The sequence below is a fragment of the Microcebus murinus genome, chromosome 1 (assembly GCF_040939455.1).
Source record: "Microcebus murinus isolate Inina chromosome 1, M.murinus_Inina_mat1.0, whole genome shotgun sequence".
Taxonomy (NCBI): Eukaryota; Metazoa; Chordata; class Mammalia; order Primates; family Cheirogaleidae; genus Microcebus; species Microcebus murinus.
The window spans coordinates 107736176-107758152 of NC_134104.1; the positions used below are offsets into that span (position 1 = coordinate 107736176).

A 21977-nucleotide genomic window follows, 5' to 3' on the forward strand; every position below is an offset into this window, starting at 1 on the left:
CCAATGGACTATGCACCTTAAAAAGGTTAAGACAGTAAATTTATTGTTACATGATTTTTACCACTTTTTTAAAAAACACCATATCTTGACACCCTAAAGAAAAAAAGTGATGTGGTAGAAAACTGAATCAGTGATACAAGACGAAAAAAAAAATTACAGAAGTTCTCAAGAGTATCATTAATAGATGTGATTAGATTAATAGACTTAATAATTAGATTAACTTAATAGAGTGATTAGATTTTTTTCCTATAGAAAATATCTTCTTTCTGAGAGCCCACAAAACATTTACAAAAAGTGACCATTTCACAAAGAAAACCCAGTAAGCAGAAATACCAAATGTTACTCTTGGATTATAATGGAACAAAATAGAAATTTTTTTTTTTTTTTTTTTGAGACAGAGTCTCACTTTGTTGCCCAGGCTAGAGTGAGTGCGGTGGTGTCAGCCTAGCTCACAGCAATCTCAATTTCCTGGGCTCAAGCAATCAAACTGCCTCAGCCTCCCGAGTACCTGGGACTACAGGCATGCGCCACCATGCCTGGCTAATTTTTTGTATATATATTTTTTAGTTGGTCAAGTAATTTCTTTCTACAAAATAGAAATTTTTAAAAACCCAATTCACTCTATGATCTTCTAGTAGGAGTATTAACTAATATAATTATGTCAAAATTTAAAATGTAATACCCTTTGACATTTTACTTAACATTTTACGGAAATAATTGGACAAGTACACAAAGGTATTTGAGGGTATTCTCTCAGCAAAGTAATTCTGTAAAAAATTTGGGTCAACATAAATGTTAATAAGGCACTGGTTAAGCAAAGGTATACCCATCTTATGGAATACCATGCCTAATGATGCAGATCTGCATTTACTGACATAAAAGGTTAAGTATGGGGGAGGAGGCAAATTTTTTTAAAAGCATACAACTCTAAGCTAATTTATATAAAATTATACCATATGGAATATGTCTATGTAGTCCTCTTGAAGAGGACTCTTCATACAGACACATACCATATTGTATAGTACACAGGACTTTTTACTTCCTTTTGCTTCATTATTTTTATAACAAAATATATTATTTTCATAACCAGAAAGCTATTTTCTTGTTTTTAGAGTTAAAAGTCAAAAAGGAAAGCTTTCAAAGTTCTCATCACAGCATTAAAGATAATGAAAATAACAAATAAGCAATTGATAAATGATAGCATACACACACACACGCACACACACACTGTGCTAGGTGTTTTAAACTGATTATCTGACTTCCAATTTCCTCATTTTCTGTCCCCAATCCTCTCCTATATACTAAGTCAGGCTTCACATTTGCTTATGGTCTTCCGTTGGCCCTTTCTCTGTATCTCCTGGTAGAGTTCCCCATACCCTTCAAGATTTCATTTCCTCTTCTCAAAGCCTTCCAATTCCCCCTGAATAAGTAATCCTTCTTTCCTCTGAGTTTCTATAGTCCTTTGTTACAATCTCTTTTACAACACTTATTCTGTTTTACTGTGAATATAGTTTATAACTGTCTCTCCCACTAGACAACTGATTTTCAAACCTTATTGTTAAAATCTTCCTCCTAAATCTTAGACAAAAAAAAAAAGGGGAAACAGGTAGCATAAAAAAAAAAAGTCTTAAACAAAAATTTAGTTCATGCAAAACCCTACATAAGATTTCTTCTTCAACAATCCCAAGCTGCACCCCAATCACAGCGTATGAGAACATGATTGTCCTTTTTGGAAAGCAAGGAAGGTGACCAGCAGAGGAACCAGAGTGCTCCAACCACACTCTTTTTTTTTTTTTTTTTTTGAGACAGAGTCTCACTTTGTTGTCCAGGCTAGAGTGAGTGCCGTGGCATCAGCCTAGCTCACAGCAACCTCAAACTCCTGGGCTCAAGCAATCCTACTGCCTCAGCCTCCCGAGTAGCTGGGACTACAGGCACGCGCCACCATGCCTGGCTAATTTTTTTCTATATATATTAGTTCGCCAATTAATTTCTTTCCATTTTTATAGTAGAGACAGGGCCTCGCTCAGGTCCAGCTCAGGCTGGTTTTGAACTCCTGACCTTGAGCAATCCGCCCGCCTCAGCCTCCCAGAGTGCTAGGATTACAGGCGTGAGCCACTGCGCCCGGCTTCCAACCACACTCTTAAGTGACAAAGACAGAAAAGAAGATAAACACATATATACACTTCTTATTTTTTTCTTTAAGCCTCCCAACAGTACAAAATAAAGTATCAGAGGTAAATGGAGGCCGGGCGCGGTGGCTCACCCCTGTAATCCTAGCACTCTGGGAGGCCTAGGCGGGCGGATTGCTCGAGGTCAGGAGTTCGAAACCAGCCTGAGCAAGAGCGAGACCCCGTCTCTACTATGAATAGGAAGAAATTAATTGGCCAAGTAATACATACAGAAAAAATTAGCCGGGCATGGTGGCACATGCCTGTAGTCCCAGCTACTCGGGAGGCTGAGGCAGGAGGATTGCTTGAGCCCAGGAGTTTGAGGTTGCTGTGAGCTAGGCTGAGGCTGACGCCATGGCACTCACTCTAGCCAGGGCAACAGAGTGAGACTCTGTCTCCAAAAAAAAAAAAAGAGGTAAATGGAATACAGCCATCCTTATTTTGCAGATGAACAAGTTGAGCACTAAAGAGATTTTTTAAAAAGAAAATATCATAGAAGAATAAAGAGATTTAATACTATTTACCTAATGTCATTCAAAGGTACAAGGCACATCTAATAAGAACCTGGCCTCTAAATTGCTAGTCCAGTAAATGAGCAGTTTCCCAATAACTATACTAGCCAAAACTTCTCAGGTTATCTTGGTATTTCTTTCTTTGTTGCTTTCTTTTGCTTTTTGAGGCAGAGCCTTGCTCTGTTGCCCTGGCTAGAGTGCAGTAACGTCATCACAGCTCACTGCAACCTCAAATTCCTGGGCTCAAGCAATTCTCCTGCCTCAGCCTCTGGAGTAGCTGGGACTACAGGTGTGTGTCACCACGTCTGGCTCATTTTTTCCACTTTTGGTAGAGACAGGGTCTCACTCTTGCTCAGGCTGGTCTTAAACTCCTGACATCAAGTGATCCTCCAGCCTCAGCCTCCCAGAGTGCTGAGATCAAGGTGTGAGCCACCACACCCAGCCTATCTTGGTATTTCTAAATTATATATTCAACTTGACCTTCCACCACTTACCTTAACAGCAAACTGTAAGGAAATAATGCTTCAGGCCGGGCGCATTGGCTCACACCTGTAATCCTAGCACTCTGGGAGGCCGAGGTGGGAGGACTGCTCGAGGTCAGGAGTTCAAAACCAGCCTGAGCAAGAGTGAGACCCCATCTCTACTATAAATAGAAACAAATTAATTGGCCAACTAATACATATAGAAAAATTAGCCAGGCATGGTGGCGCATGCCTGTAGTCCCAGGTACTCGGGAGGCTGAGGCAGAAGGATTGCTTGAGCCCAGGAGTTTGAGGTTGCCATGAGCTAGGCTGACGCCACGGCACTCACTCTAGCCTGGGCAACAAAGCAAGACTCTCTCTCTCAAAAAAAAAAAAAAAAGGAAATAATGCTTCAATTTTCTGTAAGAGAATATAAAACCTTCAAAATCATTCAGTCACATCTTACCTACATCTAAAAGCTTTGAACTAAATACTTCATTCATTATTAAGTGGAAACAACCATTATGTATGTGCACTGTGTTCAATCAGATGCTGCAGCTACTTGGTTTAAAAAAAAAAAAAAAGGTAAAAAAAATAGTGGCTAAATTTTATGTGAATATTTCTACGGAATTAAAAAAATCTAACCTATTCGTAGGTATAGCAGCCATCATTTTAGTTCTTCTCTAGTAACACTATTACTAATAATTTGCTATCTGGACCAACTTTTTATTACTTGTTTGTTTCATTGATACCAAGAAGCATATTTCCATATTTAGCATCTCTTACAAAAAAAAATCAGGCCAGGCATGGTGGTTCACACCTGTAATCCCAGCATTTTGGGAGGTGGAGGCAGGAAGATCACTTGAGGCCAGGAGTTGGAGACCATCCTGGGTAACATAAGAGACCTCCTCTCTACAAAAAAAAAAAAAAAAAATTAGCCAGATGTGGTGGCAGACACCTGTAATGATCCCAGCTACATGGGAAGCTGAGGCAGGAAGACTGCTTGAGTCCAGGCGTTTGAAGCTGCATTGATGTACGATCGCTCTACTACACTCCAGCCTGAGCAACACATACGCGAATCAGGGTTTACCTTATAGTCATTAGTGTGTTATAGTTTTAAATGGCAGTGTCTTTTCCTTCTAAGTGGTATATTAAAATAATGGTACATCTTACAATCCAATATATTTTAGATTTGGTGAAATCCAGTAACTATAAATTTAAATTTTCTAGTTTCTAGTGAATGGTGTAGCATCACTCCAGGAGTTAGGAATCATCTCTGACATCTCTCACTTGAGGCCACCTCTCCTTCCCCCCAAATATATAATTCATCACCAATAACTGCTAAATTTACCTCCTAAATATCTTTCAAACTTGTCTCTTTACTTTCTATATCTACCACCACCTTTCTATTCCAAGTTCCATCATCTCTTGCCTGGACAACCCCGAAAGCCCCCCTAAAATGCATTCCTATTTATTCTTTGTCCCCTGGAATATCTTTTCCACAATGAAACCAACTGGTCTTTCTTAAGCATGGCCTGCCAGATCCTCAAGGTTGTGTGCCACCTTCTTTTTGATCTTAGAGGTTAATAGCCTTAGGCTTCTCAAGTAAACTGTTCTTTTCTACTAGAAGCCCATTGTACATGTTTTATTCCCATTGCCTGGGAAGCTCTCTCTAGATAAATCTTACCCTTCAAATCTCAATTTGAAGTTCATTTCCTTATGGAAGCCTTCCCTGATCCCTTAAGTCTCTCTCATATCATTACATAACCCTTCTTCATAGCACTGAGCACAACTGTAATTTTACATGTGTGTGGTCCATGGATTAATGGCTATATTTGCTCTTGTCTGTAAAGTCCATGAAAGCAGTGAATTCCCCGCACCAAAGTGCCTGCATAGAGTAGGTGCTCTAATATTAATATGTGAATATGCAAATATCAAGTCTACAGCAACTAACATGCTCTCCATAACTCACAATTTCTCCAATTAAGCATTTTACTAATTTTGATCAGTATTAACATCCAAATCAGTTTTAGGCCTTTATTTTAATCTCTGCAATAACTAATTAAATGCTATATATCTAATTACATATTAAATCATATATATGTAGGAAAATAAAGTATGCATGTCATACACCATGCCTAAAAGTAGCTATCAGAATACATTATACATAAAAATCAAAGAGAGGAAAATGTGGGCTGGTGCGGTGGCTCATGCCTCTAATCCTAGCACTTTGGGAGGAGGAAACGGATCGCTTGAGGCCAGGAGTTTGAAACCAGACTGAGCAAGACAGCAAGACTCTGCCTCTATAAAAAACAGAAAAACAAAGTGGTTGGGTGTGGTGGCACAAGCCTGTAGTCCCAGCTAATCAGGAGGCTGAGGCAGGTGGACCGTTTGCGCATAGGAGTTTGAGGTTGCAGTGAGCTAAGACTACCCAACTGTACTCTATTCTGGGCAACAGTGAGACTCTGTCTCAAAAAGAAAAAAAGGAAGAAAATGTGATTAGAGAACTTCTTATGTTCAATGTTTAAATGCCCAAAGAGGATAAATTCTGTCCCAAATATGAAGCCAATGTCATCAAAATTATCTAATTCTATTAATATTGTTCAATTAATTGACATAATAAACCAAAGACTCAGATACATAGAGTACTACTGTGCTAATTTTGTAGGCTTCATGAGGTGGTCATATCTGTCTTATTCACCATATCTTCGGTTCCTGGCAAACAGCAGGTACTGAATGAAAATTTATTGGAAAAAACACATGAACTTACAATAAGACACTTGTTTTAAACTATTCTATAAGCTTGATCTCTGCACTGTGTTGCTATTTTGTTGTAGTAACAATTACAAAAGTACTACAATTACCAGGTGATATGCTGAGCTATAGTTATTTTTAAAAAGTACTGATAAGGGACAAAATCAATTGAAATTAAAGTAAAAATGGGTTTTTTAAATTACATTAATTACAGTGGTAATTAATGAAAAATTGCATTTGATAACACTGAAATCAAATAGAATTTAAAAATTTCTCCATGTGGCTAGGCACAGTGGCTCACACCTATAATCCTGGTACTTTGGGAGGCCAAGGCAGGAGGATCACTTGAGACCCAAGACCAGCCTGAACAACATAGCAAATCCTTTCCAAACATTCTGTGAAGAAAGAAGAAAAAAATAAGTAAAATAATAAAAATTTTAAAATAAAAAAGAGAAAAAGAAAAAAAAAAAAAAACATAGCAAATCCTCATCTCTACAAAAAAGTAGAAAAATTAGCTAGGCGTGGTGGTGCAAAAATCACTGAGCCCAGGAGTATGAGGTTGCACTGAGCTAGGACAACACCTCTGCACTGTCCCATCTACCCTGGGCAACAGAGTGAGGACCTGTCTCAAAAAAAAAAAAAAAAAAAAATCCTTCATGTGTTTATCCTCAATTATATTTGCTTCCTCTATTTCCACAAACAAACTTGCAAACCAACGTCCAAGAGATTCTACCAAAACCAGCAACCAAATATTCACTTTACTATAAACAGATTAATCTCTGGGGGGAAAAGCAACAAACAAGCTATGTTTATTTGTATTTGGTAAGGCATATCAATAAAGTTATTTCCTATCTATAGTTTAAAAAATTGAAACATTTTTGTTCTGTAACATGCTCAGGGTGACTACAAAAGAAAACTTTATTAGACTTTTGGGGCAAGTCTGTGCTTACAACGAAAACAAAGAAAAACTGTCAAAAGTTCAACTGAAGTACTTAGGACTTTTTTAAAAAGTTTAATTTGAAGGACTGAATGCCCTTCCCCACATTTCCTTACACATTTTGAAAACCTTGCTATGAACATCCTCAGTGGAAGATATATGGGTAAATTACTGTGACAGCTATTTCAATACAAGCAAATGTAAAAGAGGAGCATTTTGGAAAAGCAAAACTGCAAAGAAGAGACAGTAAAGTATGATACAGAAAAATTATATAATTTGAAAACTGCAGTCTTTTTTAACTACTTAAATCCAAAAATATCACAATCCTTAACAATCTTTATGTTGGTAAAGTGATTAACATTTTTTAATTAAAAAAATTAAGAGAAAAAATTTAGAATGGTCAAATCATACTCCCATTTGCAGTATTATATGAAAAATGATATATTCCAGGCACACAGTAAACTGTATTAGGGAGTTGCTTGTTTTAAATCAAAACAAATTACAATGTTTTAGTTTTCACTCCCAAAATAAAGTCTCACCATCTTATTTTCTAATTCTCTGGCTTAAACGTCACCTTAAACTGACTTTTTTTTTTTAATTTTTAAGATTTGCTTAGTAGTCCATGATTAAGCAAAAAGCTAGTTGAAGAAGTAAAAATCTAAACTTTAGTATACTTATATTAAAACATGAAGTTTTAAAAAGATGACTTTCAATGAATTATGTCCAATACCACTATTCTAAAGGATCAGGACTCTGATGATTTACTAATCTGACCATTCTATCCCGAGAAAACGTCACCTTTTGGGCCGTAAGATTCTCATTCTGCAATTTTACAATTTTGGATTTTTAAAAAAATCTCTGAGCCTTTCAAACCTTCCCCAACCCCACTTACCTTATAAAATGCATCACTGCACTGCTTCTAACCCTTAACCATTAGCTAACAACAAAATCATGTACAGAACAATGTCGAAAACCGCCAGGTTCTTTTCCTACTTCTCTGAAAGCACAACACATGTGAAAGGCAGAACGAGATACCAGAGCAGGCAACTCCTTAGAGGCGGGCGTGAGGGGAATGGAAGAGAAGACCTGGTTTTCTGGGAGCAAACCGTCAAAGTTTAGAGAGCAATATGCTCTTTTTCTGACACTTTGGATATCGCAAACCGAGAACCAGCATCTGCAGATCTCTCCAAGCCTTCCAGCCGTCAGAAGCCCACTCCCTCACTCAATAGTCGCCCCAGCAGGTCCAGGAGAAAGAGGCGTCTGTCAATCCCGAATCCTCTCCAACGACCCGAATTAACCAACACAGGCAGGCAGACCCCGGAAAAGGGTATAGGAAAAGTGAACTGAATGACAAACGCCTGGCGCTCCTCCGCCGACGCGGCGCCTACTCATTCCCATCTCCGCAGGCAGCCAGGGTAGCTATGGCGTGACGCCGCCAACCGGTCCTCTGTACTGATACGAGTTCCCTATCCTCGCCTTTCAGCGTTTAACCTTCTCGTGCCCTCCTTCCCTATTCCCACCATTCTAGGAGGCAAAAAAGAAGGGAGCGGTTGTACTTGGAAGGAAGGAGGGCGGCCTGACCGTCCCACAGTAATGCCTGAGGGAAGCATGCTGCGGAAGGGCGCCGGCGCCGTTCTTCAGGACCAGGAAGATGTAGCCTGCTAGGCCGCGAAGCCGGGGTCTTGCGTAGCGAGCGGCGCCGAGCACAGGCGCGGCGGGGCAGCCCAGGTCCGGTGCACATACTCACCAAATCTGGAACTTGAGCAGCGGCCCTGTGGCGTACTGCATCTTTAATCTCTTGCTGGGCACGCCGCCCAAGTTGGTCGAGGCCTCGCTCCGGACCACCGCCGACGCCGCCACCAAGAGAAGCAGCAAAAGCCTCATCTTCAATGAGACAGCCACTTCAGCCGCTCTCAGACTGAGACTGCAGCCAGCCTAAAGCTGAGCCGCGAGCAGCTCCCTATTGCGCAGGCGCGATTCGCCAAGGTCGGCGAGGGAAGCAGGAATGCGCCTGCGCAGCCCGGCGCCTGCGCACACTCCGGGAGGGAAGCGCTGACCTGTTTCACTGTCATGACACACCACCATCTTAGATGTGTGCAGAGACTCGGTAGAGAGGGAGTGAAGGAGCTGGTGAGGTGTCTGAGGAGCCTATCAGTTATTGCCTCGGACTTTGAGTTCTACATCGTATTTTATTAATTTGTATATTTATTTGTCTGAGATACGTAGGAACTCCTTCTGCGCGACAGCCCTGATTCAGATGTGGAAGGCAGAAGGGAAAGCCCTGGCCCTTAGAACAGCAGTGCCAACCTTTTTGGGTGCCCAGATATGGCCTTTTCTTTGGTCTTACAATATTGCTGTCTCCTAAAAGAATATTAAAAATAAATTTTAAAAAACCTTTGGAAGATTTCAGACATACATAAGAATAGAAGAATTACCATACTTAAAAACAAGCTTTAACAGTTACTGGCAATTTGACCATCTTGATTTGTCTATAGTTCTAAGCACTTCTTCCTTCCCCAGGGATATTTGGAAGCAAATCTCAGACATCATATCTATAATTATGTAAGCACATATCTCTAAAAAATATTCTTTGGGATCACTAATCATCCGGAAATACAAATCTAAAACCACAATGAGGGGCCGGGCGTGGTGGCTCACGCCTGTAATCCTAGCACTTTGGGAGGCCGAGGCGGGCGGATTGCTCAAGGTCAGGAGTTCGAAACCAGCCTCAGCGAGACCCGTCTCTACCAAAAACAGAAATAAATTAATTGACCAACTAAAAATATATATACAAAAAAAAATATTCTTTGGGAGGAAATAAATGACCACAGTACCATTATCCCACCTTTAAAAACAACTAATTGAGCAGGGTGCAGTGGCTCCCACCGCTGAGGCTGAGGCAGGAGGATCACTTGAAACTGGGAGTTTGAGACCTGCCTGAGCAACACAGAGAGACCTCATCTCTTAAAGAAGACATTAATTTCTTAATATGAAATATTCATCAGTGTTCAAATTTCTCCTGTGGTCTTAATAACTGTTTTTCCACTATTCATTTGTTCTAATCAGAATCAAAATAAAATTCTCATTAGTTGATATGTCTTTTAGGTCCTGTCAAAGCCTTTAAGACCAGGTGACACCAGTAATTGAACAATTTTATTTATTAGTAATTGCAGTAAGAGGGATGCTATAGTTTGAATGTGTAGGGGCCAAGGTCCTTGGCCCCTTGAAGGTTTATTCAAAAATCACCTGGCAAAAGAAAGATTAGTTGGAGAAAAGGCATATGAATTTATTTAACATGTACACATGGGAACCTTCAGAATGAAAACCCAAAGATATAGAGGAAATTGTCCATTTTTATGCTTAGGTTTGACAAAGTATGGACAGCCATGCAAAAACATGATTGGACAAGAAGAGTATGATCTAATGCTAATAGGCTGAGTGCGGATATCCAGCAAGGCCTGTCTGTCTAGATTATTTTTGGCCTTTCTGAGTATGCATTCCTACCTCTGGGTGTGGGGCAGGACACTCTCTGGAATGGAGGTCTTAGGACCTATAGTCAAACAAGGTGAGTAAAATATAATTTCTTTATGGCCAGTTTTTTCATAGAAGGTAGAAGAAAAGTTAGATAGACTAATATTTTTAGGGTTTTATGGCTAGCTTTGGGATAATGAGGTTCTGGTTTTTATGACCTGCCCTGGGGAAGAGGGATTCTAGTTTCTATGTCTAGCCTCAAGGGCAAATGGGACTGAGGGACAGGAGAGCAGGAGAAGGTCAGAGAAAAACTTTTGTTTCTGAGGCCTTCATTTTGGGGTATTGTTTTCTGAATCCCAACCATATGCCCCCGAAAACGCATATGTTGGAAACTTAACACCCAATGTAACAGTGCTGGGAGATGGGGCCTAGTGGGGTCATGAGGGCTCCACCCTAATGAATGGGAATGGAACTTTTGGAGTAGGAGAAAGGAAACAGATTTAAGTTAATGTATTAAAAAATACATGAGAAAGTTGAGATAATTTTAGAGTATATAATTTTTTAAAATTATCTTTTATTTATTAGAGATAGGGTCTGCTATGTTGTCCAGGCTGTATTCAAACTCCTGGGCTTAAGCAATCTCTCACCTCAGCCTCCTGAATTGCTGGGAGTACAGGTGCATACCACCATGCCTAGCCTAAACTTTATTAAGTTAAAAATACCCATTATTGGAATTCTTTATAATAATTGACTACAGGAGAAATATCATATTATCATTTCAATAGATGAAATAGTATTTGATTAAATTCAACTCCAATCATCATAAAATTTCTCAGCAAATTGAGGAGGAAATTTCTTTAACTTGATAAAAAGTATCTAACAAAAAATGCAAACACTATATTATTACTGAAAGTTTGGCACTTGACCCCAAGACCACATCAGAATAATAAGGACAAGTGGTTTAAGGAGAAGGAAATGGAGATTTATTAATTTGCTGGCAAATGAGGCAAAGGACAGACTCCTGTCTTTTTTTTTTTTTTTTTTTTTGAGACAAAGTCTCACTCTGTTGCCCAGGCTACAGTGCCATGGTGTCAGCCATGGTGTCAGCCTAGCTCACAGCAACCTCAAACTCCTGGGCTCAAGCAATCCTGTCTCAGCCTCCCAAGTAGCTGTGACTACAGCCATGCACCACCATGCCCGGCTAATTATTTCTATATATTTTTAGTTGGCCAATTAATTTCTTTCTACTTTTTTTTTTTGAGACAGAGTCTCGCTTTGTTGCCCAGGCTAGAGTGAGTGCCATGGCATCAGCCTAGCTCACAGCAACCTCCATCTCCTGGGCTCAAGCAATCCTTCTGCCTCAGCCTCCCGAGTAGCTGGGACTACAAGTGTAGGGCAGAGGAAGGGCAGAGGAATTTGTAGGACAGAGGAAGGGCAGAGGAATTTTTCCGATTGTCGGGAATTTACTTGGATGGGGCAATGAGCTAACCGCAAACCTTTGCTTCTGGTCATTGCTTGCTTGCTACACCGCTGTATGGGGAATTATGGGATGAGGTCATTGAAGCATGGGCGACTGGCCCATCAGGCAATAGGGGGCAACCAACCCGCCAATTATTTCAAAAGGCAGTAGTGGGCAACCAATCATTTTAAAGGTCAACGCATGATCCACGCGTGATCAGCTTGTGCGCAGCTTGTGTACCATGGGGATAAAAGGCATGCCGTTGTTCCGGTTGGGGTCCTTGCCTGCGAGAATGGCCACTGCGTTGGTGCTCTGGGGCTTGGACCCTGGCTAGCCAGAAAATAAACCTCCTCTTGTGTGATTGCATCCTCGATGTCTCTGCTTTTCTGTCCGGTGGGGCTGTGGAAGGTCGGTCCCTAACACAAGCATGCGCCACCATGCCCGGCTAATTTTTTCTATATGTATTAGTTGGTCAATTAATTTCTTTCTATTTTTAGTAGAGACGGGGTCTCGCTCTTGCTCAGGCTGGTTTCGAACTCCTGACATCTAGCAATCCGCCCGCTTCGGCCTCCCAGAGTGCTAGGATTACAGGTGTGAGCCTCCGTGCCCAGCTCTTTCTACTTTTAGTAGAGATGGGGTTTCGCGCTCTTACTCTGGCTAGTTTCAAACTGCTGACCTTGAGCAGTGATCCTCCCACCTAGGCCTCCCAGAGAGCTAGGATTATAGGCTTAAAGTACCAATTTTCCCAACTATAAACAGAAATACAGAGCTTTTAAAGGGAGGGTTTTCAGGTTCAGGTTATTGCTGTTAACTATAGCTGATGATTCTGATTTGTCCTATCTCTGGGAAGATAATCTCATGACCTCCATCTGGACCTCCAGATTGAACAATTCCAGACAGTTCCATATAGCCGTCTCCTGTGGTACAAAGATCAAAAGACACTCCCCTGCCCCTCCCAACCACTGGCCTGACACCAGGATGCAGGTTTCAATTCTCAAAAAGAGTGGGGGAGGTTTTAAAGAGACAGCTTGTAAAACATTTTTACTCTTTTTCAGGTGCCCTCTGTTACAATACTTACTTTGAAACAATAGAATCCCAGAAAATTCCCATAAAAAGAAAATCAGTATCTCAGGGCCAGACACACCACCTCAACTCCTTATGTAAAAGAGAAAATATAAAGCCTCAGGCACCTGTGACGAAATGGCCCCACAGATCATTCATTAAGGAAATTCCTTGTTAACCTCCCAGTAAGCAAAGACATGCAAATTGAACTTATGTCTACCATCTAAGACTAAAGCCTATTCCATACTAATAATGAATTACAAGTTTATAGGTAATGGAACTGGAGACGAGAATCAGACATTCTTCCATCTACCCAGGGATATCTACATAATTGGTGATTTCTTCACTCCATTTCTTCTTTCTGACATTCCCCTTATTTTATGTAAAATGTCTCATAAACCAACCCCCCTCCCCTTTCCTTCTCTCTGTATGGCTTTAAATGATGCTTCCAACTTCCCCTTCAGAAAAATGGACACAGCTTGTCTGTGGTTCATGTTTTTTCCAGGTGCATCCTCAAAATCTTGGCTTAATAAACCTCCATTGATTGAGATCTTTGCCTCAGTCATTTACTTGAGTCGATATTCCCATTTCAGCTATAAACAAGTCAAGTATGCCCACTCATGCTCCTATGGTGCTGCAGATCTTAGTTAATATAATAAGAAAAAGAAAATATGTGAAGGCTGCAAAGAGAGAAACAAAGCTGCCATTGTTTGCAAACAATATGATTACATGCACAGAAAACCAAAAAGGCTCTACCAACTTAGTACAGTAAGGTTGCTGGATACAAGTTCAATTTACAAATATCAATAGTTAGTTTTCATCAATAATTCGAAAATGTAATTCTTATAAAAGGTGCCCTTTAGTATTCCCTAGAATAAATCTAAAATGAAATGTGCAAAACTTTAAAAAGAAAAATATAAATCTTTCTACTCACTCTTCAAGGCCAATTCAATGTTTCTTCAGTGAAATCTACTCTCAGCCCTCCCTGAAGTGTGCCCCTGAAGCACTCAGCATTGACCTCCCTGCTTAGTTATTATATTTCACTGTAATCAGTTGTTACTGTGTCAGTCTCTTCTGCTTTTATCAGAGCTTATCTAGAGCAGGGACTATAATTCATCTTTGTAGCCCAGGTGACCACAGAATTTTTTTTAATAATAATGAGAATTAAATAATATCAGTTATTATTTATCAAGTGCCTACTATATATAAGGTGCTATTAGGGGGTTTACATATATATTATTTTATTTACTTATCAATTACTGACATTTGAAGGAACTAACATTTGAATGCATGCATGTCAGGAATGGTTAAGCTCTTGAACAGTGAAGAAGAAAGGAAAGGACACAAGCAAAGGCCAGGAGAGAGGTCATTGCATGACTGCTGTGCTGGAACGAAGGCTCCGCTAGGGCAAGAATGGGAAACCAGACTGGGAATATAGGTAAGGCAGATTGTGGAAGGACTTGAATGCCACACTAAGCAGTTTGAATTGTTTTACTGTAGGAAATGGGAGACATTGAAGATTGGGAGCATTATCACAGCTCTTTTAGGAAGACTGATGAAGCAACTGTGTACATAAGGACTGAAGTAAAGAGTGACTAGAGGTAGGGAGGGCTAACGGCTATTAAAAACCACCTTGGGCCAAGCACAGTGGCTCCATTGCTATAATTGTAGTGCTTTGGGAGGCCAATGCAGGAGGATTGCTTGAAGCCAGGAGTGACCAGCCTGGGCAACATAGCAAGATCCTCTCTTTTTCCAAAAACAAAATTTTTTTACATTTATTTATTTATTTATTGAGAGTGTCTCACTCTTGCTCAAGCCACCGCAACTGGCCCAAAAAAATGTTTAAAAAAAATTAGTTGGGTGTTGTGGCACATACCTGTTGTCCCCAGCTACTCAGGAGGCTGAGGTGAGAGGGTTGCTTGCACCCAGGAGTGCAAGGGTATATAGTGAACTATGATTGTGCCACTGTACTCCAACTAGGGTGACAGAGAGAAACTCTGTCTCTAAAAAAATAAAAATAATAATTTTTAAAACCTGGAATTTTGGCTAGGCAAGGTGGCTCATGCCTGTAATTCTAGCACTCTGGGAGGCCAAGACAGGAGGATCACTTGAGCTCAGGAGTTTGAGACCAGCCTGAGCAAGAGGAGACCCATATCTACTAAAAATAGAAAAATTAGCCGGGTGTCATGACACGCACCTATAGCTACTCAGGAGGGTAAGGCAGGGGGATCACTTAAACTCAGGAGTTTGAGATTGCTGTGAGCTAGACTGACACCACTGCACTCTACCCAGGGCCACAGAGTTAGACTCTATCTCAGAAAAACAACAAACAACAACAAAAAACCCTGGCATTTGTAGCTGTTGAAACACAAAGAAAAACAAAAAACAAACAAAAAATAGTCTGACATAGCACAAAGCCAGGGCATAAATAATTAGACTTGGTGGATTCATGAGGAAAGACTTAAAGAAGATCCTATATGGCAATAAAATATTTTGAAAGGGTGGCCTTGCAAAAATAACAGGAAAATACCTAATCCCACATAGGAAAATAACTAATCTGACAATTTCCCCAGTAATGGTTAAAGATCAATCCTATGAGTTGTCTCACTAACAGGTACCCACAGGAGTTCTGTTTTGAACAACTTCTAAAAAGGGCTGAATGGACAAAAAAGAGATGTAAATCTCTCTCTTTAGAAATTGTTTTTTTGAGAATCTGCTTTTACAGAGTTCCCGAGTAAACAGCAGAAGAACGAGCTACAGCCTCAACCATATCTCCAGGACAGAGTCACATCTCCTGCGATAATTCCTTCTCCAAGAAAAGTCAGGAAACCAAGTGTTGGACTTTGACATCTTTGTAGTTTTTGTTATCTACCTGCTGCCACTTTTATTATCAACTGACAGCCATACTGGTTTTTTTCCTTCTTTTTGTCCCCTATAAAAATCAATGAGCCACTTGGCCTCACTGCTGGCATCTCCCTTCTTTCTTTGGGATGCCATGCCGCCTCTCTGCTCTCTTCCCCCTCTTCTCTCTCTCTCTGTCCTTCTAAACGATAAAATTAACTTCTTTTACTTTTATAACTTAATGTCTGTGTGAGAAGTCTTTCTGCACCCACGCCACTAATCTTTCCACCCTAACAATTTCATGTAGGACAAATAAGAAGTGCAAAAGTAGATGAGTGGGGAATCCCAATAAACCTACAACGTTTCCAGTGCTTCGCTCAGAGATGTCAGGTGTGGCTGGCAGATAGATGTGTATCTGGGTTGAGGGGACATGGAATGAATGCTCCAGAGACATGATGCAACTTAGGAGAAGAAGAGGCCAAATAGCAAGAAAGCACTATCTTTGCGGGAAGGATGATTCCAACTTTAGCATAGTGACTGGCACTCAGATTGCATTCTCATCCCAGCCTGACTAGACTCAAGATAGTGACAGGTAAAAGTGCTAAAACTGCTGCACAACGTGGGGACCCCAGAAGCACAGCTTTCAACAACCCTCTCCCAACAAAACAGCATAATGCAAAGGGAAGAGAGTCATTCTCCATTTTATCCAGAGACAAAGCTCTGGCACCAGACGGGCTCTAGCCTATCAGAGGTGTGATTTGGTAAATGTGCCCAGATGTTTGGTCTGAAATTCACTTTACAGAGAAGTAGCCCAGGTCCATAAAAAGAAGAAAAGAACTGGTGGGAAGGAATTTCCTTGGATAATACAATTAGTAACATGAGAAAGGGGCATAAAAATGATGACCTTGAAAGCCATTCTGGAAATCCAGAGAAGAAATGGAGCAAACGACAGTGGTACTACAGGTTCTTGAGCAAAGAAAAGTGCTACAGAACATTTCTGAGGAAGGTCATTATGGGGCTTTGTGCAAGGTGGACTGGAAAAGAGAGAGAATGGAGACAGTAGTGAAGAAGGGTGATAATCACTGGCTTTGAAGCCAGATCCTCTTCTCTCTCGCTAGCCATGTTGCTGTGAGTTTCCTCACAGTTATAAAAAGGATTAGAGTAAATAAAATGATAGATGTAAAAATGCAGCTTAATGCCTAAGTGACAGTGACTGTGATTATTGCTTTCTCTAAAGTACCAGGGGCTTTGAATATGGGATGAAGATAAATGTAAAGAGAAAGGAAGAGACACAGCTAAGAGACTTCTCAAAGAAAATATTACTATTTGGTAATTGCTGATGAAGAATCTAGATGAGTGAGTAATCAATAATTGTTACTTTAATGCAGGTGTTCTTATTTAATTGGTGGAGTCTGGGCACCCATATATTTAAAAGTATCCTCAGATAATTCCAATGTGCAGCCAAGTCTAGTGCACTGTCTCTGCAGAGTATAGACTGGGTCTTACTTTTTTTTTTTACTTTTTATTTTTAAGAGGTGGAATCTCCCTGCGTTGCCCAGGCTAGTCTTGAGCTCCCGGGCTCAAGTGATCCTCCTGCCTCAGTCTCCTGAGTAGCTGGGACTACAGGCACACACCACCATGCCCAGCTCAGACTTAGTCTTATTTGTCTTCCAGTCTCTAGGGGACCTAACACATTTCTGTGAACATGGAAGTTACATAAACTTTTACTGCAATGAATGGTAATGGAAAAATTGGCAAGCAGTAAAAGAAGATAATTTGATTGTCAACGTGTTAAATTTCGACTTTTGACTAGAGACTCAAGTAAACCTATGCTTAAAGATAGTAGTATGGGACTAGACAAAGAGGTAAAATGTACACATATATTTGAGAACCATGTGGCAGATAAAAACTATGAAATAACATACAAAATGTATTTGTACAATATTCTAGAAGCCTCAACTAAAAGCACAAGATGCAAAGTAAACTAATACAATCAGCTAAAATTGAATTTAAAAATATATCCAGAGAACACAATCTGTATGTAAAAGCAATATTTGAACCAAATATATCCATTCCAATATCAAAGGAAATAAAGTACTCCATACAAAAATTGATTGATGGGCAAGTTCAATGGGCAAGTCCAGTCTTGTGGCTTTTTCATAATATTAATAAAATGGATATATGTTGTTTTTTTCCCCAGCATCTATTCCTTTTTCTTCTGGTAAGAACCTTGTTTCCCTTCGAGGGATCAGCCAGACCCCACTGCACAAGTCTTGGGACTGTCAATTGAGATGTCCAAAACTTTCCCAGCTAGAGGTATGCCTGTGTCCAAAGCCAAAAGCTATTGAAGCTGATTAATTCTAGTAGAAGAACTCTGAGGAGAGTTCTAGACCCAGATCTACTCTGGTTCTTGTCTCCTCCAGGACCTCATTCTTCAGCTTTTCCTTTGATTCTATGAGCTACCACGTATTTTATTTGCAAACCAAGAACCCTAACTTAGAGCCAGGCATCATCTTTCTTCCTGAAGTCTCATCTCAGTTTTCTAACTGCTGCCACTCTTAGCCCAACCCTTAAACACAGAATTATAGACAGTCAATACTTGCATGTTCAGATAGGAGACTGTCAGTGTCTGGGAGGCCACTACACAGATGCGATAATCCTAGCTGGAAAGTTATTTAGGCCAGCAAGCTCAGAAGCAAAGCCAGACCTCTGTACCAGGAAGGAGCTAGAGTAAGAGGCCTAGGATAAAAATTCTGGAGCAGAGACTTTAGAAGTCCAATTATTTAAAAGCACAGTGTTCAAACAGAAGAACAAGCAGCGCTAACTTTAGTAGCACTTGGGCAAGCACACTCATACACTGATGCACAGACCACTAGTCACCCATCAAAACTTGATCTTCCATAGCAATAAAGAAATGTGGCTGCTACCTAGTTGCCCAGTTATGGACTATATTTCCCAGTCTCCTTGCAAATAGGCATGGCCATGTCACTAAGCTACAACTCTTATTCAAGAGACAATCCCCTTCTGTGGACCTCCACTCTTTCCCCATCTCTGCTGGAATAGTAATGGCAAAAGCAACCTTCAACTTCAACAATCTTCAACCTCATATTGAAGATGGGAGAGCCTGTAAGTCTGGGTCCCTGAAAAACTGAGTGGAGCAGAATTGCCCTTCAGTCTGAAACATTCTCCTTAGAGCTCTTATGTGAAAGAAATGCCTTTGTTCTTTAAGCCTCTGGATTTGGGATATAGCAGTTTAGCCTACTCTAATATGCAACAAGAAGAACAAGCCCTCAAATCAATTGGGGGTAGGAAGAGAGAGAGGAAAGAATGCTAACACAGCAGGTCTGGGTGCTTACTCCTTGCTGTCTGCAAGTGAATCTGGAACCATGATTGACCTTTGACCAAGCTGTGGGAATGTGTTCCTCAGAGTGTTATTGATGATTTTGTTATAGACACCTGCAGCAATGGACCATGCCACACCAGCTTGTCAGGTGTGACGGTTAATTTTATGTGTTAACCTGACTGGGTTAAGGGATGCCCAGATAGCTGGTAAAATAGTATTTCTATGTGCGTCTATGAGGATGTTTCCAAAGGAGATTAGCATTTATATTGGTACACTGCATAAAGATCACCCTCACCAATGTAGCTGGACATCATCCAATCTGTTGAGGGCCTGAATAGAACAAAATCATGGGGGAAGGGTGAATTTTCTCACTCTGCTTGAGCTGGGACATCTATCTCTTCCTGCCCTCAGACATTGGTGCTCCTGGTTCTTGGGCCTTCAGATTCAGACTGAGACTTACTTATCCCATTTAGCTTCTATGGTTTCCAGGCCCTTGGACTCAGATTGGAGTACACCACCACCAATTTTCTTGGTTCTCTACCTTGCAGATGGCAAGATGGCTGATCGTGGCACTTCTCTGCCTCCATAAGCACATTAGCCAGTCCTTCATAATAAATCTCTATGATCTATATATGTCCTATTGGTTTTTTTCTCTGGAGAACTCTAATACAGTTGTTTTGCACAAACATCAAGACTAATCATGTATAACTTATTGTTGGGGTCTTAAGTTTTGGTTGCTCATGGCTGGATACATAGTAGGTTATGCCTAAGTCACCAGCCCCTCCATAAAAGCCTCAGACTCTGAAACTCAAAGGGGCTTCTCTGGGAAGAGAGAGTGTAAGAAGGAACCCTGTGTGGCCCACAATGGGAAATATAAGGAAGCCTGTGTCTGGCCTCTCTGAACTCCCTTGATGAATATCTTTTTCCCACTGCTTTTGCTCTGTAACCTTTGCTGTAATAAGCCTTAGCCATGAACATTACTTGCTACTCCATCTTGTGAGCTCTTCTACCTAATCAGTGAACTTGGGTCATGACCTCTGAAACAGACAGCATGGGAGGAATTCAGGGAATAGAGGACAAATGAAAACCGGATAAGCCTCAGGCTTTAGAAGAAGCTGATCAGTAAAACATAAAACATATTCACTTACCAAGTTGTAATATTTGTGGAAGGGAAAAAGACTATACACAGTGTTGACATTATGGGAAAATACTATCCATAGGGAAAATAAGTGGGTATAGTTCTTTTGAACCACAATCCGTCAACATAAACCCAAAGCCTTAAAATGTACATAAACTTTGAGCCAGCATTACCACTTTCTAAATCTAACCTAGAGAAATAATAACACACGAGTAAAGATTTTAGTTACAAAAATGTTCATCACAATGCTATTTTATAAATTTATAAATCAGAAACAATCTCAGTATTCAACATTGAATTAAAATATGGTATATTAATTTAATAGTACTTTAACAACCATTAAAATAACATAGTTTTTACACATGCATAAGTATGTGCAGAATAATATACAAGGAAACAAAAAGTGGTAAATTCCTGAGAGGGGAACAGGGTGGTTGGGAGGGAGAGATGTTCTTTTTATTGCATAAGTAACTTTTGTATCTTTAAAATTTTGTTCTGTTGTCATGTAATACTTATTCAAAGGTAAATAATATAAACATTTTAGAATTCACTGAAAAATAAAATTCTCAAAATATGTTAAGAAAAAATTGGATTATGAAACAGCAAAGTATTATATTATTATCTATATTTTTTTACAGTATATAAAAAGGATGATATGGACTAAAATGTTTTGCTTGGCTATCTATATTTTCTATGTTAAACATAGGTTCCTTTGGTAATAAGAAAAAAAGAGAAATAGAAAACAAAAATCTCTTTTCTCAGTGGTTCCCAACTCGAAAACTGCCAGCAGTCTTGGTGGGGTTGGCCACTACTTTTTCTTCCTTTTCCTCCTTCTATGTCCAGAAGCAAACTACAGAGCTTCTTATAGGTCAGAGGGAGTTGGAAGTTCAGTAGTTTCTAAGCAAGGCTGGCTTTATGAGTATGTGACCTCTACAGTTGCACAGGGCCCTGTAGTTGGTTTAATGCTTTGCTGTCACCCTTTGAAATTCTTGATAATTTTGAACAAGGAACTTTGTGGTTTTTTTTTTGTTTTGTTTTGTTTTTTTAGGCATTAAGGTAATGGTGAGAACTTTGTGTTTTTATTTTGCACTGGGCACTGCAAATTATGTAGCTGGTTCTACTTCTGTGCCCAAGGCTGATTACTTCTATAAAACCATCAGTATTACCAAACTCTCCATTTGAAATTCCTTGAAAAAGTCTTTCACTGCCGGTATTCAAATAGATTTTTTTTTTGAGACAGAGTCTCACTTCGTTGCCTGGGTTAGAGTGCCATGGCGTCAGCCTAGCTCACAGCAACCTCAAACTCCTGGGCTCAATTGATCCTTCTGCCTCAGCCTCCCAAGTAGCTGGGACTACAGGCATGTGCCACCATGCCCGGCTAATTTTTTTCTATATATTTTTAGCTGTCCAATTAACTTCTATTTTTAGTATAGACAGGGTCTTGCTCTTGCTCAGGCTAGTCTCAAACTCCTGAGCTCAAAGGATCCTCCCATCCTCCCGACTCGGCTTCCCAGAGTGCTAGGATTACAGGGGTGAGCCACCGTGCCGTCTGGCTGCGCTGCCGGTGTTTAAAATACAACTATCTGCTTGAGTTTTGTGATTGAAATGTATACTTTCTTTCTTTCTTTTTTTTTTTTTTTTGAGACAGAATCTCACTCTGTTGTGCGGGCTATAGTGCTGTGGCATCAGTCTAACTCACAGCAACCTCAAACTCCTGGGCCCAAGCAATCCTAAATGTACTACTTCAATCATTAAATAAGTATGAATGTATTGTCTCAGATACCATGGGGGGAGTGAAAGAAGCACAACCCGGGGACTTCACGTTCCCTGA

At 40.2% G+C, this 21977-nt stretch overlaps 1 protein-coding gene across 2 annotated transcripts in view; it reads right to left on the reverse strand.

The window, feature by feature from the left end:
- Positions 1 to 8826, reverse strand: part of SELENOT (selenoprotein T) — a 113590-nt gene extending 104764 nt beyond the window's left edge. Inside the window, exon 1 of one of the 2 annotated variants that reach the window (XM_076004656.1) lies at positions 8580 to 8826. In XM_076004656.1, coding sequence (XP_075860771.1) covers positions 8580 to 8716 — 137 coding nt within the window. In that variant the 5' untranslated portion in view covers positions 8717 to 8826. The remainder of the gene's footprint in view (positions 1 to 8579) is intronic. The other variant, XM_012782854.3, reaches the window with a different exon arrangement.
- Positions 8827 to 21977: the final 13151 nt, after the last annotated feature.